General features: G+C 42.0%; 1 protein-coding gene across 1 annotated transcript; it reads left to right on the forward strand.

The window, feature by feature from the left end:
- Positions 1-546: 546 nt before the first annotated feature.
- LOC131252849 (laccase-17-like) lies at positions 547-3,974 on the forward strand. Its single transcript, XM_058253599.1, has 6 exons — positions 547-731; positions 819-970; positions 1,474-1,718; positions 1,803-1,931; positions 2,197-3,162; positions 3,753-3,974. The coding sequence occupies exons 1-6, from the start codon at positions 609-611 to the stop codon at positions 3,881-3,883; spliced, it is 1,746 nt and encodes a 581-aa protein (XP_058109582.1). The 5' UTR covers positions 547-608; the 3' UTR covers positions 3,884-3,974.
- Positions 3,975-20,582: the final 16,608 nt, after the last annotated feature.

The following is a 20,582-nucleotide window of genomic DNA, read 5'->3' on the forward strand; positions in this document are numbered from 1 at the left end:
ACTCTACAGTTAAGGTCGGCCAGCACATGTACCATCCGTCCATGGCCTGGGTATTTTGGGTAACTCATCTCTGGAAGAGCTTTATGATAAGTGGCCCATATATTGAACAGTACACACGAGCTTTTGATTCTGAATGCGGCGGGCCCCATTGTTCGATAATCCAGGCCGTTGGTCTGTTGAGTCCCACAGTGGATGAACTCTTCCTTAAAGTTATTCTAGATAAGACAAGCTTAATATTATCATTTGTCGTCTACAATAGACGGTTAAGACGAGAGAAACACAACAACCGTCGATTGAGAAAGGTCTAAATATTGGTGGCTGAATCTTCCGATCTTGGTGATTTTTGTGGGCATTCTCCATCCACTGTGGGACTCAACAGACCAATGGATTGGATTACCGGAAATAGGCCTCATTTGTCAGAACTGAAAACCCATTAATATTGTGTGGGCCACCTATCGTATAATTCATGACCATGAAAATGAATTCCATAATCTCATCACCTAATCAACCAAACGCTCTCTATATAAACATCCAGACTCCACCAGTAGCAACACCAAACTCTTTAGAGAGAGAGAGAGAGAGAGAGAGAGAGAGAGAGAGAGAGAGAGATGGCTCTTCTTCAAGCATCAGGTCCCATGGCTGCATTGCTTCTTGTATTGAGTACCATGTTCCTCTTCCCTGAGCTCGGACATGCCGATCATGCAGGCATTACCAGGCACTACAAGTTCGACGTATGTCCTACCCCGTTACCCGCCATGCATGTTCAGCTAATTGCATTTATTATGTTCTTCTCTGATGTTTTGACTGTTTGTTGGCAGATTCGGCTGCAAAATGTGACGCGCCTGTGCCACTCGAAGAGTATCGTGACCGTCAATGGCCAGTTTCCAGGGCCGAAGATCGTAGCAAGAGAAGGTGATAGGGTCGTTGTTAAGGTGGTTAACCATGTTCAGAACAATATCACCCTGCATTGGTATGGAACCATCTTACAACTTTAATATCTGTTTTCTTATGGGAAATGATATGATCAGATGCCTAACTAATGATGTGGGGGCCACGTTTGTTAGAAACCCTTCTGGTATCAGTGACATAGGTCCCACCTTTGTTAGTCACCTTCTTATGTTGGGCCCACCTACATGCCAACCTCCCTTGAGATTATCCCATGGATGTGCATCGACCATTCTCTTATAATTCATGAGAATAGAAGCCATTGATGAGGTGTAACAATGCAAGGGGAATGATACAATGGACTAGTCTCTAATCCAGACCATTCATATACGTTGTCACACCACACATTAGAAATAGCCTGTAAATCGACGTGGGTCCCACCATGTTATGACCAACATGATCTACCACAAGTACGAAAAACACATAACTCCATAACCATAAGGAGATTACGATTAGAATATATACTTGTGTATTAACCCAAAATGCATTTGATTTGGATTGTTTGATATATGGTGGATTTGAGAACAGGCATGGAGTTCGACAACTCAGGAGTGGATGGGCAGATGGACCTGCATACGTGACCCAGTGCCCCATTCAAACTGGCCAAACCTACGTCTACAACTTCACCATTATTGGCCAAAGGGGTACCCTCTTTTGGCATGCACACATCTCGTGGATGAGATCGACCATCTACGGTCCCATCGTGATCCTCCCCAAGCGCGGCGTCCCTTACCCATTCATCAAACCATACAAGGAAGTCCCAATCATCTTCGGTAATCAAAAGAAAGATCATAAGATTATACTGCCTAAACACAATAAATCAAGATAATTAAAACGAACTTGAATCTGAATTGCAGGCGAGTGGTTTAATGCAGACACTGAGGCCATCATTACACAGGCTCTACAGACTGGGGCTGGCCCAAACGTCTCGGATGCATACACTATCAATGGCCTCCCTGGTCCCTTGTACAACTGCTCTGCAAGAGGTAATTCTACTTATAATGCTGTCCGTTAACAGTTCTAGCCCACCCCGATCTCATGGTAGACATAAATGGGTTCGATCTTGGTTCAGTGTGGTCAATTTGAACACAGACCATCTATATAACTAGGCCTAATTGATGCCTGTGCTAGTCTCAAGAGGCACACATGCACTAAGCCCAATGGGACTACGGTTCAGACCATCCCGACCCACTTGGAACATGTATCCATCGTATCTCTCACTTTTCTTTGGGGTTGCATGGTGTGGGTCAGATACATTCAAGCTGAGTGTGGAGCCTGGGAAGACTTATCTCCTCCGTCTGATTAACGCTGCACTCAATGATGAGCTCTTCTTCAGCATCGCCAACCACACCCTCACCATCGTCGACGTCGATGCCATTTACGTTAAGCCCTTTGATACCGACATACTCCTCATCACACCAGGCCAAACCACAAACGTCCTCCTAAAGACCAAACCACATTACCCAAATGCCACATTCTTCATGTCGGCCCGACCCTATGCGACAGGCAATGGCACATTTGACAACTCCACAACCGTCGGATTACTTGAATACCAAAGACCCAATTCATCAAACACTGTTGGCATGAACAAACTCCCACTCTTCAGGCCATCCCTTCCACCTCTGAATGACACTTCCTTCGCCACTAACTACACCAATAGACTGCGTAGCCTCGCCAATGCACAATTCCCCGCCAATGTCCCTCAGACGGTTGATAGGCGGTTCTTCTTCACGGTCGGCCTTGGGACCCATCCATGCCCCAAGAACCAAACATGCCAAGGGCCCAACGGCAACAAGTTCGCCGCATCTGTCAACAACGTCTCGTTTGTCCTGCCGACCACAGCCCTCCTACAGGCCCACTTCTTCGGGCAATCCAATGGCATCTACAATGCTAACTTCCCAAATAACCCTCTAATCCCATTTAATTACACGGGTACCCCTCCGAACAACACGATGGTCAGAAATGGCACTAAGGTGGTGGTGCTTCCATTCAATGCGAGCATTGAGCTAGTGATGCAGGACACTAGCATTCTCGGAGCGGAGAGTCACCCTCTCCATCTCCATGGTTTCAATTTCTTCGTTGTCGGGCAAGGCTTCGGAAACTACAACCCCAACAAGGATCCCTCTAACTTCAATCTCGTCGACCCCGTCGAGAGGAATACCGTCGGAGTTCCGTCAGGTGGTTGGGTCGCCATCCGCTTCCAAGCAGACAATCCAGGTCAGTAATCTATCTAAAAAGCACCTGGCCAGTAATTTTGAAATGGGCTTTGGGAATTTCTCATTCGGAAATGCTCGCTTGATTCCCGCCAAATGTGCGCACCAACTCTCAGTACTCACTGTGTGTATTGAGTTTGTATTCTCACGAATTATGGCTTATTGTATCTCATCAATAAGGGTGTCCTTATGTGGTGATTCATGCAAGTGGAACCCAGGTTTACTCGATCCAAACCGTCCAATCTGGTGTTACCATTGTGGATACGGAATATGTAGAGAATATCCAAAATTAGATGATCCGGACCCTTTGATAAGTGACCTACAAATAGACGGTTGATTAAAATACAGCAAAGGTCCAGAAAGAAGGCCAGATTTTGTATGATTTGTATCTACGAAGAGGGAGTATTTTTAAGAATATCCGCCATGCATGGCTGGGCCCACGAGTTTGACGGTTCTGATCATCTATCCGAGGGCTCTACTTGAACCAAATTGACGCATCATGGCACTCTTCACTTTCAGACACCTTCTTTCATATAAGGATAATCTAATACGTAATTTTATGTTGACATGGCATGATGGATGATGTGGCAACAGGTGTATGGTTCATGCACTGCCACCTGGAAGTCCACACCAGCTGGGGCCTGAAGATGGCGTGGGTCGTCTTGGACGGGAAGCTACCCAATCAGAAGCTACCACCTCCACCTTCCGATCTTCCCAAGTGTTGACCTTGGACGTCTGCCGTGGCGGGCTTCATTTCGTTTTGGAGTGTGGCGCATTTTCTTCGATTTCATATTTATTTTCATTCTGATTTCATTTGATTTGATTTGATATTTCTATTTTTCTTTTTTTTTCTTTTTTTTTGCCTCGATGAAAGATCGATGGAGTAGTTTTGTATTATCAGAATTGAGTTTCTATAGGTAGCATCAATAAGATCAACGGTTTCGATTTCATCATCAGCTTATCATCATGCTACATTTTGCATTTTATAGCCGTTTACAAATGAGTCGGTAATCCATGGTCTCTGGATGCATGGAATTCTAGTTCGCTGTACTGTACGTGTGGACGTATGCATGGTAATACGAACCGTTTATCCTGTGGGGTCCACTATTGATAGTCCACTAACAGAAAATAGCCTCAATCAGACCGTCCAAACCATATCATAAATACCCGTTTCTACTTGTGGACATACAGAATGAACGGTTCGAATCGTCCATGTATGCCACGTTAGGGGCTAGCAAGCCCCCTGGAGTGTGGTGATAGTTTAATACCATTTTGAAATTGCAGGTGAACCATGGAATATGCGCCTAGTGGCAGACAAATCTAGTTTTCCAAAACTGTCCCAGTGAGGATGGAACTTTGCTATATCCATGAAAATGGTGGGCCATCAAATGGATGGCTAAACATATTATGGTCAACAGTGGACATTCAACGGGTGAGATCAGTCCAATAAGACTATCTGAATGCCACGAATTTCGAGGTATAATCCATCCATAATAGGACTCCTGGTTTGGATGGTCGGAATTGCAGCACGTGTTCCATCACTACAGCGATAAGAGTACTCCCCCCCGCATTTAAATGGTGATCGAGTACCAAGTCTAGCATATTTGAAGACAGCCAATCTTACGTATACGGAGGACGTATTCTCTGTACTGACATCATACGTGGCATGCGGCAAGCGTGGGAGGCATCCCAGCCATTGATAAAATATCCTGAGTTAGTCGACTTTCTAATAAATAATATTTATAACGTCAAAACGTGCACAAATTGTTGCAAAATATTGATTTTATAAAATATATTTTAAAATAAAATATAATAGAATATATTAAAAGTTTTGTAAAAAGCTTTTTTGGGGGGTTTTTAAGAATAATCTCACAAGAGAAAGGGAAGAGAAGATTTTTAGGTTTAAATGAAAACAGTGGAGTATTATAATATTTGCTTACCTATTCTAAGGACTATAATATTTGCGTGCGCGCGGTCGCGCTTGGGCTCGGGCACGGGCTCGGTATCGGTCTCAGTCACAGGCACGGGCATGGGCACGGGCTGTAGAGGCGCTAGTGGCGCACTTTGTCCTTCACGACCTTGAGCGACCCGGAGCGAGACAAGTGCGACTAAGTGGCTAAGGAGAATGACTGGATGAAGGGGATACTAGAGGACTGAATGAGAGTCCTCTAGTATATATAGAGAGAGCTGAAAAAAGAAATGTTGTAGCAGATCTGTAAGAGTTGTGCCATTAGTGCAGGGTCCAACAGTAACTGCTGCATGACTAGCCCAACAGCTAGAAAACGGCTAGTTGCTGTCTTACAACAATCAACATACAACAGCTTAATGGCCCATGCACAACAGTCAGAAAATGACCATAAAACGGCTAGTTTTCTCCAACAATTAGAAAACGGTCATGGGACTTAATTCCCTGGACCATAACCCCCAGCCACCATATCCTATAAAAGGAGGGCTTGGATGGGTTTCCAAATCATTTCTCAATCCACTCCAGTAAACCCATATGAACTGAGATAGTCCTTCACTCCTCTCCTATACTCCAGTAATTCCAACAAGACAACAAGCGTTGAACCTTTGCTTGAAGAACAGACCAACGGTGTGGTCTAGAACGGTTCAACTGAATCAATGGCTGAATACTTGACCAGTGCAGTGGTCTAAATCACATATTCTCTTCTCTTTTCTTTTTTGGATTTTTTCTATATTGTAATTCTGTCAGATTGAGTGTAACAGAGTTCCAATAGGTGAGCGTTCATGTTTGCTGAACGCAAACCCACACCAAGCTCGTCGTATCCTAGAAGCGGTTTGCCTGTAACCTATCAGCATACTCAGTTCACTTGAGTAGGGGCAAATAACGCTTTAAGGACATTGTTTCAGACATGCTTCAACCTGTCTAGTTGTGATCATCGTGATTTTCCGGTTTCCATATTTTATAGAAATATTTTATTCTGTATAATTTCCAACACAAATATTCTTAGAGTCTATTTATTCATTATACTAACGTTAAGGGACGTTGTTCCAACTAATGGGCCACCTGTTGGAATAAGTGTCTCACTAGGAGATTTATATTTGGACACAATCAGTTTATAATCAGACATGTTGATCGACGAGGAAGGCCTTAACTTATATCAATGGTCACCGAGTGTCGATCGAGTTTGCAATTATACAGATGTGATTAAGGTAATTATCTCAATCAGTGTCCTAAATTTGGTTATCATCTAATGGTCTAAAAGCTATAACTTTGACAAAGAGTGAATGGTGCAAATTTCACTTAAATTCATATTTTCACTAATTAAAGCACTCGCACATTCCATGCACTCCGTTTGCAGGCTAAAGTTGAGCTATCTTAAACATTATCTTTGCTTAATATCTATGATGAACCTTAAGCCAGGCTAGATAGATGTTATTCTATAGCTTCAAATCTAACGGACCACCAACGTGCAGTTTAGACTTAATTTGGTTAATATGAGCATTTTCAGGATAAATTAACCCTCGGGATTTCTCGTGGGCACCAGTTAGTGTCACGATTAGCTAAGTTCGTGATGCCACCTATTCGTGATTGATTAGTAGAAATGGGCGTCTGACTTTAATTATCCTAAATTCGTCAATTTCAACCAAATTAGGGCATTAATTGTTGGGGGCCTTGCACAAAACCTTAGAATCTAACCTCCTACGACAAACCAGAATTATGGGATAATAAAGCAATGAAATAAATCAAAGCATAAACCACACCATATAAGAGATTTTTACGTGAAAAACCCTCAAAGAGGTAAAAATCACGGGACCTCGTCCGGATCAACAATCCACAATGAAGTAGAACGTTACAACCTTATTCAATCACATAGGAGTAAATAAACAATAAGAAAATAAAAGAAAATTGGAGAGATCTCACCGATTACAAGGACGTGGAATCACTGAGATATAGTAGATCACCTCTACGAGCATAACCTCCCTTCCACAAGCTTCATTTCTCTTTCTCTCTCTCTCTCTCTCTCTCTCTCTCTCTCTTACACACACACACACCCACCTTTGATAGCCCTAAACCCTTTAGTAAACCCTTACAAAGCTTTAGGAAACCCTCTTGCATTGCCTAGAAAAGCCCTAGGCACCCCTATTTATAGTTTAGGCAACTCCATTTCGAACCCCTTGCGAAAGGGCCTCAGATTTCCGTAGTCCGCGCAAGATCCAGACTCAAATCTGCGTAGCCTTGACCGGTCGAACAGTGTCCTCGACCGATCGAGCAGCCCACTGGACCGGTCGAGCACGTCCCTCGACTGGTCGAGCACCATAGGAAAAATAAACCCGAAGTCGCTGGAGTTCGAGTCGAGCCAGGCCTCGACTGGTCGAGCGCCTCACCATCGACCGGTCGAGCCTGGAAGGAAAATTCTATCAAATCTCCCCCTTTCCGACTCAAGAGAGATCTACCTTCTTCAAGCCAATCAGGTTTCTGCAAACTGAAAACTTGCACTTGATCAATGCCTTAGTCATCATATCTGACTCATTATCCTCCTTGTGGATCTTCTTAAGTTATAATACCTTCTGTTCCAAAGTATCCATGATCAAGTGATACCGAATCTCTATGTGCTTCAACTTGGAATGCTGAAGGTGTATAGCACTTTAACTATCACAATAGACCATGTGCTGCTCTTGCTTCAGGCTAAGTTCCTGTAGGAACATTTTTATCCAAAGCATCTCTTTACATGTCTTTATGATTGTAATGTACTCGGCCTCTGTCGTTGACAATACTACGTCCTTCTGTAGCTTGCCATGCCAAGAGCCCGCTCCCCCTGCAAACGTGAACATGAACCTCAATGTAGACTTCTTGGAGTTTATATCACTTGCCCTATCTGCATCTGTGTAGCTCTTTAACACAGGCTTTTTGTTACCATAGCATAGGCTCAACCTAGATAGCCTCTTAGATAACGCAATATCCACTTCATCGCTGCCTAATGTTCTTTGCCAGGATTGGTAAGATAACGGCTGACAACACGAACCGCATATGCTATATCTGTATGCGTACACATCATAGCATACATCAAACTTCCTACTGCTGACACGTAGGGTATCTTTTGCATCTCATCCACCTCTGCCTTCGTCTTTGGACACTGCCTGTCGCTCAATCTGAAATGACCATTCAGTGGAGTACTGACCGGCTTCGCTGCATTCATATTGAACCACTCTAGGACTTTCTCATATTGAACCGCTCTTGCGACAGATAAAGCTTTCTGCTGCTTCTATCACAGGTTATCTACATTCATAGGATCTGTTTAGTTGGGCCCAAGTCTTTCATCGCAAATGACTTGCCCAACTCCTGTTTCAGCTTGTCGATATTCTTGATGTTTTTTTCCATGATGAGCATGTCATCAACGTATAACAGCAGAACTAAGAAATCACCATCTGAGAACTTGCGGGTGAACACACAGTGGTCCGACTCTGTTCTGTCATACCTATGCTTCAACATAAACGAGTCGAACTTCTTGTACCATTGTCGTAGAGCTTTTTTTAGCCCATATAAGCTCTTCCTCAGCCTACACACCACATGCTCTTTGCCCTTTACTTCGAACCCCTCTAGTTAGTGCATTTAGATCTCTTCTTTCAGGTCACCATAAAGAAAGACAGTTTTAACATCTAACTGCTCTATCTCCAAATCCATACTAGCCGCCAACCCAAGCAATACCCTTATGGATGTCATCTTCACCATTGGTGAGAATATCTCCTCGAAGTCTATGCCTTTCTTCTGACCAAACCCTCTCACCATAAGTCTGGCCTTGAACCTTGTCTGTGAATTCTTCTGCTCAACCTTCTTTCTAAACACCCACTTATTGCTTAAAGCTTTCTTGCCCTTAGGCAATTTCACCATATCATAGGTGTAGTTCTTATGCAAGGATTTCATCTCCTCTTGAATAGCTTTCAACCACTCCCCCTTATGCTTGTCGGTTAGAGCCTCAGAATAATCTTTTGGCTCACCCCATCAGTGAGCATAATGTACTCATGCGGCGAGTACCTCTTGGACGACTATTTGTCCCTATATGACCTCCTCACCTATGGCTCAACAGGTGGATCAAGTGGGGGCTGCTCCCCTAGTCCATCTTCTGAAGGAACTCCCCCATCCTCTGCGCATTGTTGTACTCCCCCGTCATCAGACACAATGGGAGGAATAATCGAATTCATCTCCTCTAGCTCACCTGAACTAGGCTGGTTCTTATCTGGCTTACCAATGTCTTTTATACACTGATCTTCAAAGAAAACTACATCTCTGCTCCTGATGAGCTTCTTCTCGGTTGGATCCCACAATCTGTAACCGAACTTTTTATCACCGTACTCCAAGAACACACATTACCTAATCATTATATCGAGCTTGGAGCTCTCATCCTTTAGTACGTGAACGGATGCCCTGCATCCAAACACCCTAAGATGACTATACGATGGATCCTTTCCAGTCCACACCTTCTCAAGTACTTCTTCATTCAACGGGTCTGATGGAGACCTGTTTATCAAATACACTGCCGTGTGTATTGCTTCTCCCTAAAATGTCTTAGGTAACTTCGCATGGGATAACATGCATCTGATTCTCTCTACAATGGTGCGATTCATTCGCTCAGCCACACCATTATGTTGGAGGGGGGTGGGAGAGGGGTTCTTGGGAACCGTTTGTTGATGTCGTATATCTAGGGACTTACAATACTCATGAAAGTCGCCAATGTATTCACCACCATTGTCAGTGCGGATGAACTTTAATGATCTATCTCTCTCTCTCTCAACCATAGCATGAAACAATTTAAACACAACAAAGACCTCGTCCTTGGATTTCAAAGCATAAACTCAAACCCTCCTAGATGCATCATTCATAAAAGTGACAAAATACAATGCCCCACCCAAGGTTTTTGTCCTCATAAGACTACAAACATCAGAATAAACTAAATCTAATGGATGCACTTTATTAACATGAGAAGCAGTTTTAACAAATGAAACTCTATGCTGTTTCCCGGATAAACAATTAATACAGATTTTGAGAAGTATACCTGTCACGTCTGGAAGGAGCTGCTTCCTCGCTAGTACCTAAAGCCCTTTTTCACTCATGTGGCCTAGACGCCTGTGCCACATGTCAATAATTGAATCTTCCGTTACATTTAACCCACCCTTGCACACACTGACACTTACCTTGTAAAGGGTGCAACACTTCTTTCCTTTAGCTCTGATCAACGAACCCTTGATGAGCTTCCAGTGCCCAACAGCAAATCGGCTTTCATAGCCATCATCATCCAACCTTTCCATCGATATCAAGTTGAGGCGAAGGTCTGGAATGTGCCTCACATCCCTGAGAACCAATGTGCAGCCCACATCGGTCTTCACACAAATATCACCGACCTCTACGATATTCGATATGTCAGAATTTTCCATCTTCACGGTCTCATAGTCACTTGACTTGTAACTTGTGAAGAAGTCCCTGCGTGGAGTCGCATGGAAAGAGGCTCCCGAGTTAATCACCCATTCGGTGTCCTACCTCGTAGCCGTGAAACAAACATCATGATCTGCTGAAAGAATAACTACAATGTCATCATCTGAAGTGACTGCAATGAAATCTGATTCATCTTTCTTCTCCTTTCCTTTTCCTTTCTTGTCGTTTTTATTCTTACAACATCCATGCTTATAGTGGCCCTTCTTGCCATAATTGTAACATTCAACATCCTTCCTAGTGCTCGACTTTCCTCTTGATTTATCTCAGGCCTTCCCGCCCTTTCTGTTCTTTCCTCTCCACCATTCTTGTGTCATAAAGGCCTCTTGCTGAGTAGACCCCTGAGACTTCCTCCTTATCTCCTCATTGAAAAGACAGTTAGTTACTTATTCCATGGATACCTTTCCGTTTAGCGTAGAGTTACTTAGAGACACCACCAATGTCTCCCAACTATCGGGCAATGAGCTAAGCAATAGTAAAGCCTGTAATTCATCATCTAGGATCATCTTCATAGCGGAGAGTTGGTTTAAAATATCGCTGACTTCATTCATGTGCTCAACCACAGAACCACTATCTTTGAACTTGAGATTCACAAGTCGTCGTATCAAGAAAATCTTATTGTTGGCTTTCTTCCTCTCATACTGCCCTTGTGATTTCAGTCATAGGCTAGTGGTTGAGGTCTCCGTAGACACATGGTGGAACACGGAATCATCCAACCATTGTCTATTAAACCCCACCGCCTTCCGGTCTAATTTCTTCTAATTATCATCTGTCATATCCTTTGACTTTTCTGATATGCCTTAAATTGGAGAATACAGGTCCTTGCAATAAAGCAAGTCCTCTATCTTAGCCTTCCATATGGTCCAGTTAGAACTATTGAGATTGGTCATCCTTGATGAGCCACCTTCCATAATTCAGAACCAATCACACTCCGTTCAATGAACTTAGCTTTGATACCACTTTGTTGAGGGCCTTGCACAAAACCTTAGGATCTAGCCTCCCAAAATAAATCAGAATTATGGGATAATAAATCAATGAAATAAATCAAAGCATAAACCATACCACATAAGAGATTTTTACATGGAAAACTCTCAAAGAGGTAAAAACCACGGGACCTCATCCAGATCAACAATTCACTATAAAGTAAAACGTTACAACCTTCTTCACTCACATAGGAATAGATAAATAATAAGAGAATAAAAGAAAAATGGAGAGATCTCACTGATTACGAGGATGTGGAAGCGCTGAGATATAGTAGATCACCTCTATGAGCATAACCTCCCTTCCATAAGCTTCCTCTCTCTCTCTCTCTCACCTTTGATAGCCCTAAACCCTTTAACAAACCCTTGCAAAGCTTTAGAAAACCCTCTTGCATTACCTAGAAAAGACCTAGGCACTCCTATTTATAGTTTAGGCAACTCCCTTTCACATGGGTGCAAAAACCACCTAAAAATTCTGAATCTCGTACAAAATCGGACTAGAATCTGCGTAATCTCGACTAGTCGAGCAGAGCCATGACCGGTCGAGTAGACCTCTTAACTGGTCGAGCAGCGCAGAGAAAATAAACCTGAAGTCGCTGGAGTTCGAGTCGATCCAAGCCTCGACTGGTCGAGCCTTACCCTCAACCGGTCGAGCCTGGGAGGAAAATCCCATCATTAATTAGTTGGACTAGTACAAGTCTCTAACTATCCGGCTTGTTGGCATAATAATGTTTCAGAACGGAATTTTATAAGACGTTATAGAATGTGTCTTGAGTGTAGTGTAGTACTCTTATTATTCATTCCATTGTCAAATCTCATACCAAAATCTTTATTGGAATGAGGAATTGCACATCTTTGTAGTATGACCCTTGTCATGGAGAGAGGGTAATCTCGTGAAGAGATATAGAGAGCATTGTATAGAGGATTTGAGAATGGTGCAAATAAAAGCGAGCACGCAAAATAATGAGTGGGAAGTCACTCATTAGCTAATTTCTAAGCTTGGTGAAATTTTTTCCAATATAAGATAGATTACTAATTATGTGGACCCTTTTTTTTCAAATGGTTTTATTTACTTTATCTCAACAGACCAGACTTGTTTATTGGGGGAGAAGCTTTCTTCTTGACTTAGTCTGGTTTAAAGGAAACATCCCCAATTACTTTATAATGACTTAGATGTTTTTTTTTCTCAAACTGCTTAAATCCAAGGATATGCTAATAAGATTGAATAACATCTCTAATAGCTAATGTCATTTTTGCACTTGCTTCTTGAAAATCATCGAACATATTTTCTTTTTATGCCCTTATGTCTCATAGGTTTGGCCATTCACCATAATTTTTTCATTTCTACCATCTCTTCTCCTATTATTATTCAAGCCATTGCTAATCTTGTTCAAAATACTATAAAATTTGTTACCAAATTTATGAGTAGGTTTTTTTTCCTTACCCTTGCTTAGCATATCTAAAAGGAAAGAAAAAATCAGCTCTTCAAAAAATTATCTCTTCCAAAAGAGATCACTATGAGATATATTCTAGAGGAGGTGAGATCTCAAGCTCTATTCCTTTTTTGCCCTTCTGTTGCTACGGTCGCTATTGCCCATATTTCGGCCACCTGAAATTTCCCAACATCTCTTCTTCCTATTCCCAAGCATTACCCAACCCCCTAGTTGAAGGCCTTGCCAAATCACCATGGACCTACTTGGTCAATATCCAACGCTGAAGTTAGAGAATCTAAGATTAGTCTCATGTGTTTTTATCCTTCCTCCAACGTTGTCTGGGGTGCTATTTTGAACGTGGACAATCAAGGATTTGGTGATAAGAGCTTGCTTATTATTCTTTTTTCATCTAAGGAGAATTATTTCTTTTATTTTAAGATTTCTCATTAAAGTGCATAATAAGGACTACCCCCATGCGATTTTGAAGCCTAAGTCTTCCTTTTGGAGCATGAGACTCTTCTCTCAAAATCTGAGATCCCTAATTAATGAATGTTAAGGCGAGGTGACGATAATTAATATGCAGAGGAAAGAGCTTATTGTTAAGCATGCTAATGATCCGTCCAGTCCGTTTTCTAGCATTATCTCGGAGATCAAGTTTACCTCAATACTTTAAGCTTGGTTGCTCTTTCTCTCATGCTCTTATTTTTCTCCTTGGCCTCGGGTGTTGGGCTCTTTCCCTCACTTGAGGTGTGAGTTTTCCTCTCAGTGTGGGCTTCTTCTTGACCTGAAGTGTGGGCATTCTTTTTCTTTTCTTTTTTAATCTCTAACCCAAAGTGTGAGCCACCTCTTGTATTTTTGGATTGCATGTGCTTTTTAGAGGAAATAAAGAGCTCTTATCATAAATAAAATTTAAAAAAAAAAAAAAAAAAAAACAGAGAGAGATAAGCTATACCATAGAGCTATTGAATGTAAATTCCAAAGGAAGTATGGAGTGGTTATAAAGTGGACTATTCAAATTTGCATATTTTTTGTTGTGAAACTTACTCTCATATACCATCAGTTGAGAGAAATAAGCTATACTATAGAGCCAAAAAGTACATCTTTTGTCGCCTATGGTTGTAACGCCCCAAATTTTTATGGCCAGAGTTTGTATTCATGACTGAGAAAATCAGGTATTAAAAATGTATAAATTAGATCACATGCAGATACATTCATGAAGTAACATTCGCCAGAATAAAATCAACTATATTCATTATTTCATCAAAGTAAAAGAATTTAGTAAATAATCAAATGTCCTCTCAATGGGAGCTTATTACATTATCGAATTTGCAGCGGAAGTATAAAACTAAATCATAAAACTATCTTCTTATTCTTCCAGTCTAATCTTTCATAAGGAGATAGTCCTCTAGGTCTTCAATCTTTACGTCACCTGCATCATCTGTATGGTTGGAGAGGGTCAACGCCCTACTCATAGTGATGGTTATCCTTTAAGATTATCAATAATTCAAAAGATTCATAAGAGCAATGTAAGGGTTCTGATACGTCTCGTACTACACTATTACGAGGGGTACCAGCATGCGCAAACAACCTACATGAGATGCATGCCTAGAAAAGTGTGTGCCGCTTACCATACGTAGTGATCATCATATATGGAATATAATTCATAGAAAACCTGACTCGACCCGCATCCCATAACTACGAATATTCACTAGCATGACCAACGCTACGTGAATTTATATGAACATCTCAAAGCGACACAACAACGCGATTGGGGAGTTTACATAACACGATGTGTTCATGGAGCGACTATTTGCCACATCCAATCCTGAAGGCATGATGTAACACGTATGACGATTTACATGCATCAATTTGTGCACCATGCTAACTAACCCATGAAATTACGTGCCGATCAAGAGAGTCGCAACTTGTAATGCATTACGTTCATGATAAATATTTGAATCATTAGTTGTGATATCTCTAACACATCACTTACATTAATAGAGAACATGATTTAAATCATGAGGTTCTAAAATATCAAGACACATGTCCAATTCTTAAAGATAGATAGCACCATGCTAATATAATAAAGCGATGAGTGACAATGGTCAACTCAATAAAGAGAAAAGTGGCAATGACTAACTAAACAAAAGGAGAGTAATAATGACTAACTCAATAAAGAGGAGAGTAGAAAGGGCCAACTCAATAATGTTGGTAAAGGGAATGACAAGGTTTATACCCATCTCCCAAATAAATTCCTAAAGATCACTTGTAATTAACATCATATCATAATTTCCAAAAGGATAGACAATTGTTAATGATAAAATAATTGCAAGAAGGAAATCATGAAAGCATGTATAAGGCAAGATAATTCACATCAACTTAAATTAATACAAGCTGAAAGGAAAAACCCTCACCTCTTAAACTCAATCACATTCTAACATTGTTAGATTTGAATTTATGCATCATCATACCTAAGTCTAGCATAATTAACATGATTCATACGGTTAGATCATTACCTTACATAGACTGTATAGTTAGGATCGATCTCAAGTTAAGGTTTAGTATATATGTAGATTCAGGGCTAGGTTGTAGTAGTTTCCAATCTAATTGAGAGTTCAACTTGATTTAATTGTAAATATTCACTTACCTTGATCAGCCACTACTCTTAATTCAACAAATTTGCAGTTCGGCGAATGTCTACACTGAGTCGACTCTGCTGGAAAATGGATTTGGAAGGAAAAAGAAATGAAGAATGAAGAAGAAAGGAAAGAAAGAGGATACACACACACACACTTTAGAAATCGGACCTGGTTGCACCCACTCGACTTATGTCTTCTTCTTCCTTGTTGCTGATGGCTGGCTGGATCGCTCCGACAGGCCAAGAGTTCTTGCTGAACTTCAACGGGGTTGTATTCTTATTCACAACGCCCGACTTTCTTCTCTCCTTCTTTCTCTTCTTTCTTGCTCCCATATTTTTTTCTTTCTCTTGCGGTCTCTCTCTCAATATGTTGCTTCATATAGGGGATGGGAGAAGAATATATAGGCCATGAGGGCCTCTAAGCCCTTCTATGATCCTCTTGCGCAAGATGTTACGCAGCAAAGAGATAGACGCAACAGCGCAGCAAAAGACAGACGCAGTCCAGTCTCCAGCCAATGATATCCCTCCTTTCTTTCACGGATGCAATCGGATTGCGTACTGAGTTACTCAGTACGCTTTTATCATACTGAGTAAACTCAGTTGGACCCACTGTGAATGTATGTGGTTTATCCACACCGTCCATCCATTTTTCCAGATAATTTTAAGGGTTTGATCCAAAAATTGAAGTAGATACAAAGCTTAAGTGGACCATGCCACGGGAAAAAGTGTGGAATAATGATCTCCACCATTGAAACCTTCCTAGGGCCCAGAGTAATGTTTATTTGTCATCCAATCGGTTCATAAGATCACAAAGACATGGATGAAGAGAAACCAAAAACATCAGCTTGATCCAAAACTTCTGTGGCCTCCAAGAATTTTTCAATGGTAGAGGTTCAATCACACTGTTTCCTGTGGTGAGGTCCACTTGAGTTTTGGATATTCTTATATTTTGGGCTAAAGTGCTAAAATTATCTGTTAATATGGATGAACGGAATGGATAAAATCAATAAATAACGGTGGACCCCACCGAGTTTACTCAGTACGCTGAGGGTACTTAGTTACTCAGTACACAATCCGCATCTGGCCTTGTGTTGTCTCTGAACGGCCTATGAACAGAGGGTTGTGATCATGTTCTTGATCCCGAAAATGATCAGGCGGTTTCCTTTAACGCAGCTGGTTGCGTGAGAAGAAAACGGATTCTTTCCACTACCTTTCCTCCCGTTTTCCTCGACGTGGATGTGGTTAGATGAGCCTCTTCTCCATTTCAAACGATCCTGATCGTGCCAGGTGTCCCCCGTTGGATTTTCCTACGCACAGAAGTTGAAATTGCATCGACTTCCTTTTCTTACGGATGAAATTCAGACCAGGATACGTCCGGTTTCTTAGTCGATTTGGGAGATAACAAAGACCAGGGTTTTGTCGTTTTGATCTAAGGGTACAATGAATGGTTCGGATCATCTTAGATGATCACAACAGTGGCCACCGTAGCTCCTAAAACGGATGTTGTCCGTTAGTGCTGCGTATAGCGAGCGATCTCCGCATTTTTGCGGGTCAAGCGTAGTTTGACTATGCTGGGTTGTTCAGTGGACTGACGTATACAGTCCTTTGTTGTTGAGTCAAATATTGCATATCAGACCCAGTTGTTGCATAGATTTACACGCATGATACCGCTTAATGGCCTGATTAATCGTGTTTGTAATGCAGAGTGTATGTACGAGCCTGGATCGAAAAGGGTGCTTAAAGCTTGGACTTAATGCTCTAATGACACCAAAGCATGGGACAGACTCCAGAGACCCAAGATCAACAGAATGACACATCAGGGACCCGGAAAAATCGAGAAACCGAAGCTCAAACAGGCCTGAAAGACATCCAGAATGCAGGATTATGAGGTTCCCACTGTCCGATTGGCTCCAAACTTTATATATGGACTGAAGACCTTAAATAAGTCGTACAAATCAAAAATCAGTCATTGGATCGCTATGGAAGTGGCCCAACGGATAGATCAGCCCCTTAAAACCTCAAGTGGGGTCCACCTGATAGCTGGATATATTTCAATTTTGGTTTCAACCCCTTAAATAAGATAGAGAAACGGATGGATGGAGCGGATTTTGCATGAACATCATTATGGGCCCCACCTTAGGTTGCATGTGTACACAATACATGGGAGTGTGCTGTGCACCGAACCCATGAAATCGGTCAGCGTACTCGCTGACCGACCCCTTCTACAAAACAGGTTCCCTCACTTACGAACGCAAAACAGAGCTTGCGGACGTGTTCTTGTGGGCCACCATCATGATGCGACGGTCCGATCTGGACCGTCCATTGGAATCCCACGGGTCCACTGGCCAAAACCTAGGTGGCAGTTTTGCTCCAGGAAAACACCGTACGTACATGAAGACTCAAACGCAGGAATAGACGGTGGGAACGAAGATCGCATGGGCTACACCGAATCTAACATTAAACCAGCCGAATCTCACTGGTTTTTCGACGGAAATCTAATGGTCGGCGTGGATTTATCCATCAACGTCAATCTTGGACCCCCCTGCCATCACAGCGCATAAAACGGAAGCTCTGTTCACGAACGGCTTCTGCGGACGAGCCGGGTGGGCCACCATCAAGGTCTCAAGTGTCTGATCCGGACCGTCTACCTTGTCTGGGGCATAGTTCAATTCAAAACCGCAAATTTTAGAGAATGCATGCAAGATACAGCGTGCACAGGCTAAATCGCAAGGGGTACCGACTCCTTGTGAAACTGGGGAACCTTGGTCGTTCTGTGATCAGCGGGCCACTCTCTGATGCGATCAGGACCATGAAATCTCATCCCAGGGGTCAACCGACCAGTGCCAAGAAGTCTGACCGGATCAGATCGTGCAACAAGCCCTGCGTTGCTGAGTTTTATTCCAAGAAGCTGTCGCGTTCTCATTTCGCACACGGTTGCGAAAGAAGCTGCGAAAGCTCCACTGATTCTTCTTTTGCGTAAAGGAGGCTTCCGCACCGACCTGCTGGCTCTATATGAGGAAAGAGAAAAAGAGAGAGAGGGGTATCTACGGCTGGAAGAGTGAACGAGGAGGGGCTGCACGTCAAGGAAGGCTGGACGATTGGCGGCTGAACGTGGAGTTGTTTTCGGCTGCTGGAGAGATTTTGGAGAGAGGGCTGCTAGGATTGAAAGAGACGGACGGCTGGAACGGGAGGAAAAGCTGGGTTTTCTCTCTCTTCCCTTCTTGTTCTTTTCTTTTCCTTTTTATTTTTTATTTTGTTGTTTAATCAGCCCATCCATGTGTAGCTAATCCTCTTAGCTGGGGCTAAGAGGTGAAGCCTGTAGCGAGATGGGAGACACTATTTCCTACTTTGCGCCTTTAATTTAAATTTCAGAACCGAACTTGATTCTAGTTGATTATTCAAGGAATATTTTTCTTAGTCTTTAATGGTCTGTTGTGACTGAAATTACAATGGGTTTGCAATGGCTTTGAATATTTCTTTCCCTTTTTTATGTTTATGAAGTCAGGAAGCCCTGTTGTTCATCATTGTTCCATGGGCATGGTAGGATGACAGTACCCTTCCTGATCTTCATACGTTGTTGGTTGGTTGGTAATTAGTTTAATTCTGTTGTTTACTTTGTCTCCTGGGCATGGTTTGATGATGGAATCCATTCTAATTCATATACCTTTCATCTCTTGAAAATCAGATCAAGTAAATTCAGTTTGAATTCCATAATCCTTGATGCAGGCATAAGATCTCCCTGATCCCTACAAGTGGATCCTCTGAATCCCTAGTTTCTTTCCTCTGAATTCCTTAAAGTTTTAGATAATTATTCCACAATTATTTCCTAAATTCTATTTGATTTAGATTTCATCTTAGGCTAATTCTATTTCTACCTAGTTTCAGGAAACACACAAGTTTCAGTCCCTGTGGATTCGACCTCGGTCTTACCGAGTTTATTACTACATCACAACCCTATACTTGGGGAGTGAACATTTGTGCTCACACACTTGTGTGTGGGGCCCAGAAGGGTTGTTAGGAGAAATCTACTCCAATCACTCGTTTTGTCAACTTCATATTAGGGTTACTATCGGAGTAGTGGGCGTCGATCCTAGGTGGGCCATCCCGAGTGATCATCTTGTTTGGCTGTCGATCTTGCTGATCCAATGGGCAGGATTTCACATGTACAGTTAATTTATGGTTGGGCCTGGTATAAAGTTTCGCATGAAACGGGTCAGTAGAATCATGTGGTTTAGAATTTAAGGTCTTGGTAAATGACATTTTTGTAATTGTTGCTGATTTAAGGGTTTTGTGAAATCTAAAGGTTCCACATGTTTGTATGCACCTTTGTAAACATTTCTTACAAATGAACTTATTCCTGAATCGTTTATGGTTAAAAAGTTATTCGTCAATTCATTTAAGGGAAGGTACATATATTAAATCATTTAATGGTTGGTCTTGCTTTAAAATTAACGGTCAGATGGCTTGATTTATAAATGGAGATCATTCCCCACGGTTAGATTTGCATCAGAGAATAGATGTAAGGTTGGGGTAGTTGATTAGTATCGTACATATGTACATATTATGTTACTTTCCATGGTAATACTCGAGAACTTTCAATACTCGCGTATTAAAATGTTCGGGGTGTTACAATGGTGATGGTGTGAAGAGATACAGGCTGTATGACCGAGTCACATGAAAAATTGTTATTAGTAAGGACGTCAAATTCGACGAAGGCTTCCTATTACACAAGAATGATCAAGATGAGCAACAAGAATCGGAAAGGTTAGTCATGGATGTTTAGATTGTCACAAGTGATACTTAAGTTGAGATATATGTGTAGGTAAAGGTACATGAAGAGGTGAAGCAGCCACCTAAGAGAAATCCGCCGCGAGATCACAGGCTACCAGCAAGATACATGGACCACTCTAATGTCACATATGC

The sequence above is a fragment of the Magnolia sinica genome, chromosome 8, assembly GCF_029962835.1.
Source record: "Magnolia sinica isolate HGM2019 chromosome 8, MsV1, whole genome shotgun sequence".
NCBI classification, from domain to species: domain Eukaryota; kingdom Viridiplantae; phylum Streptophyta; class Magnoliopsida; order Magnoliales; family Magnoliaceae; genus Magnolia; species Magnolia sinica.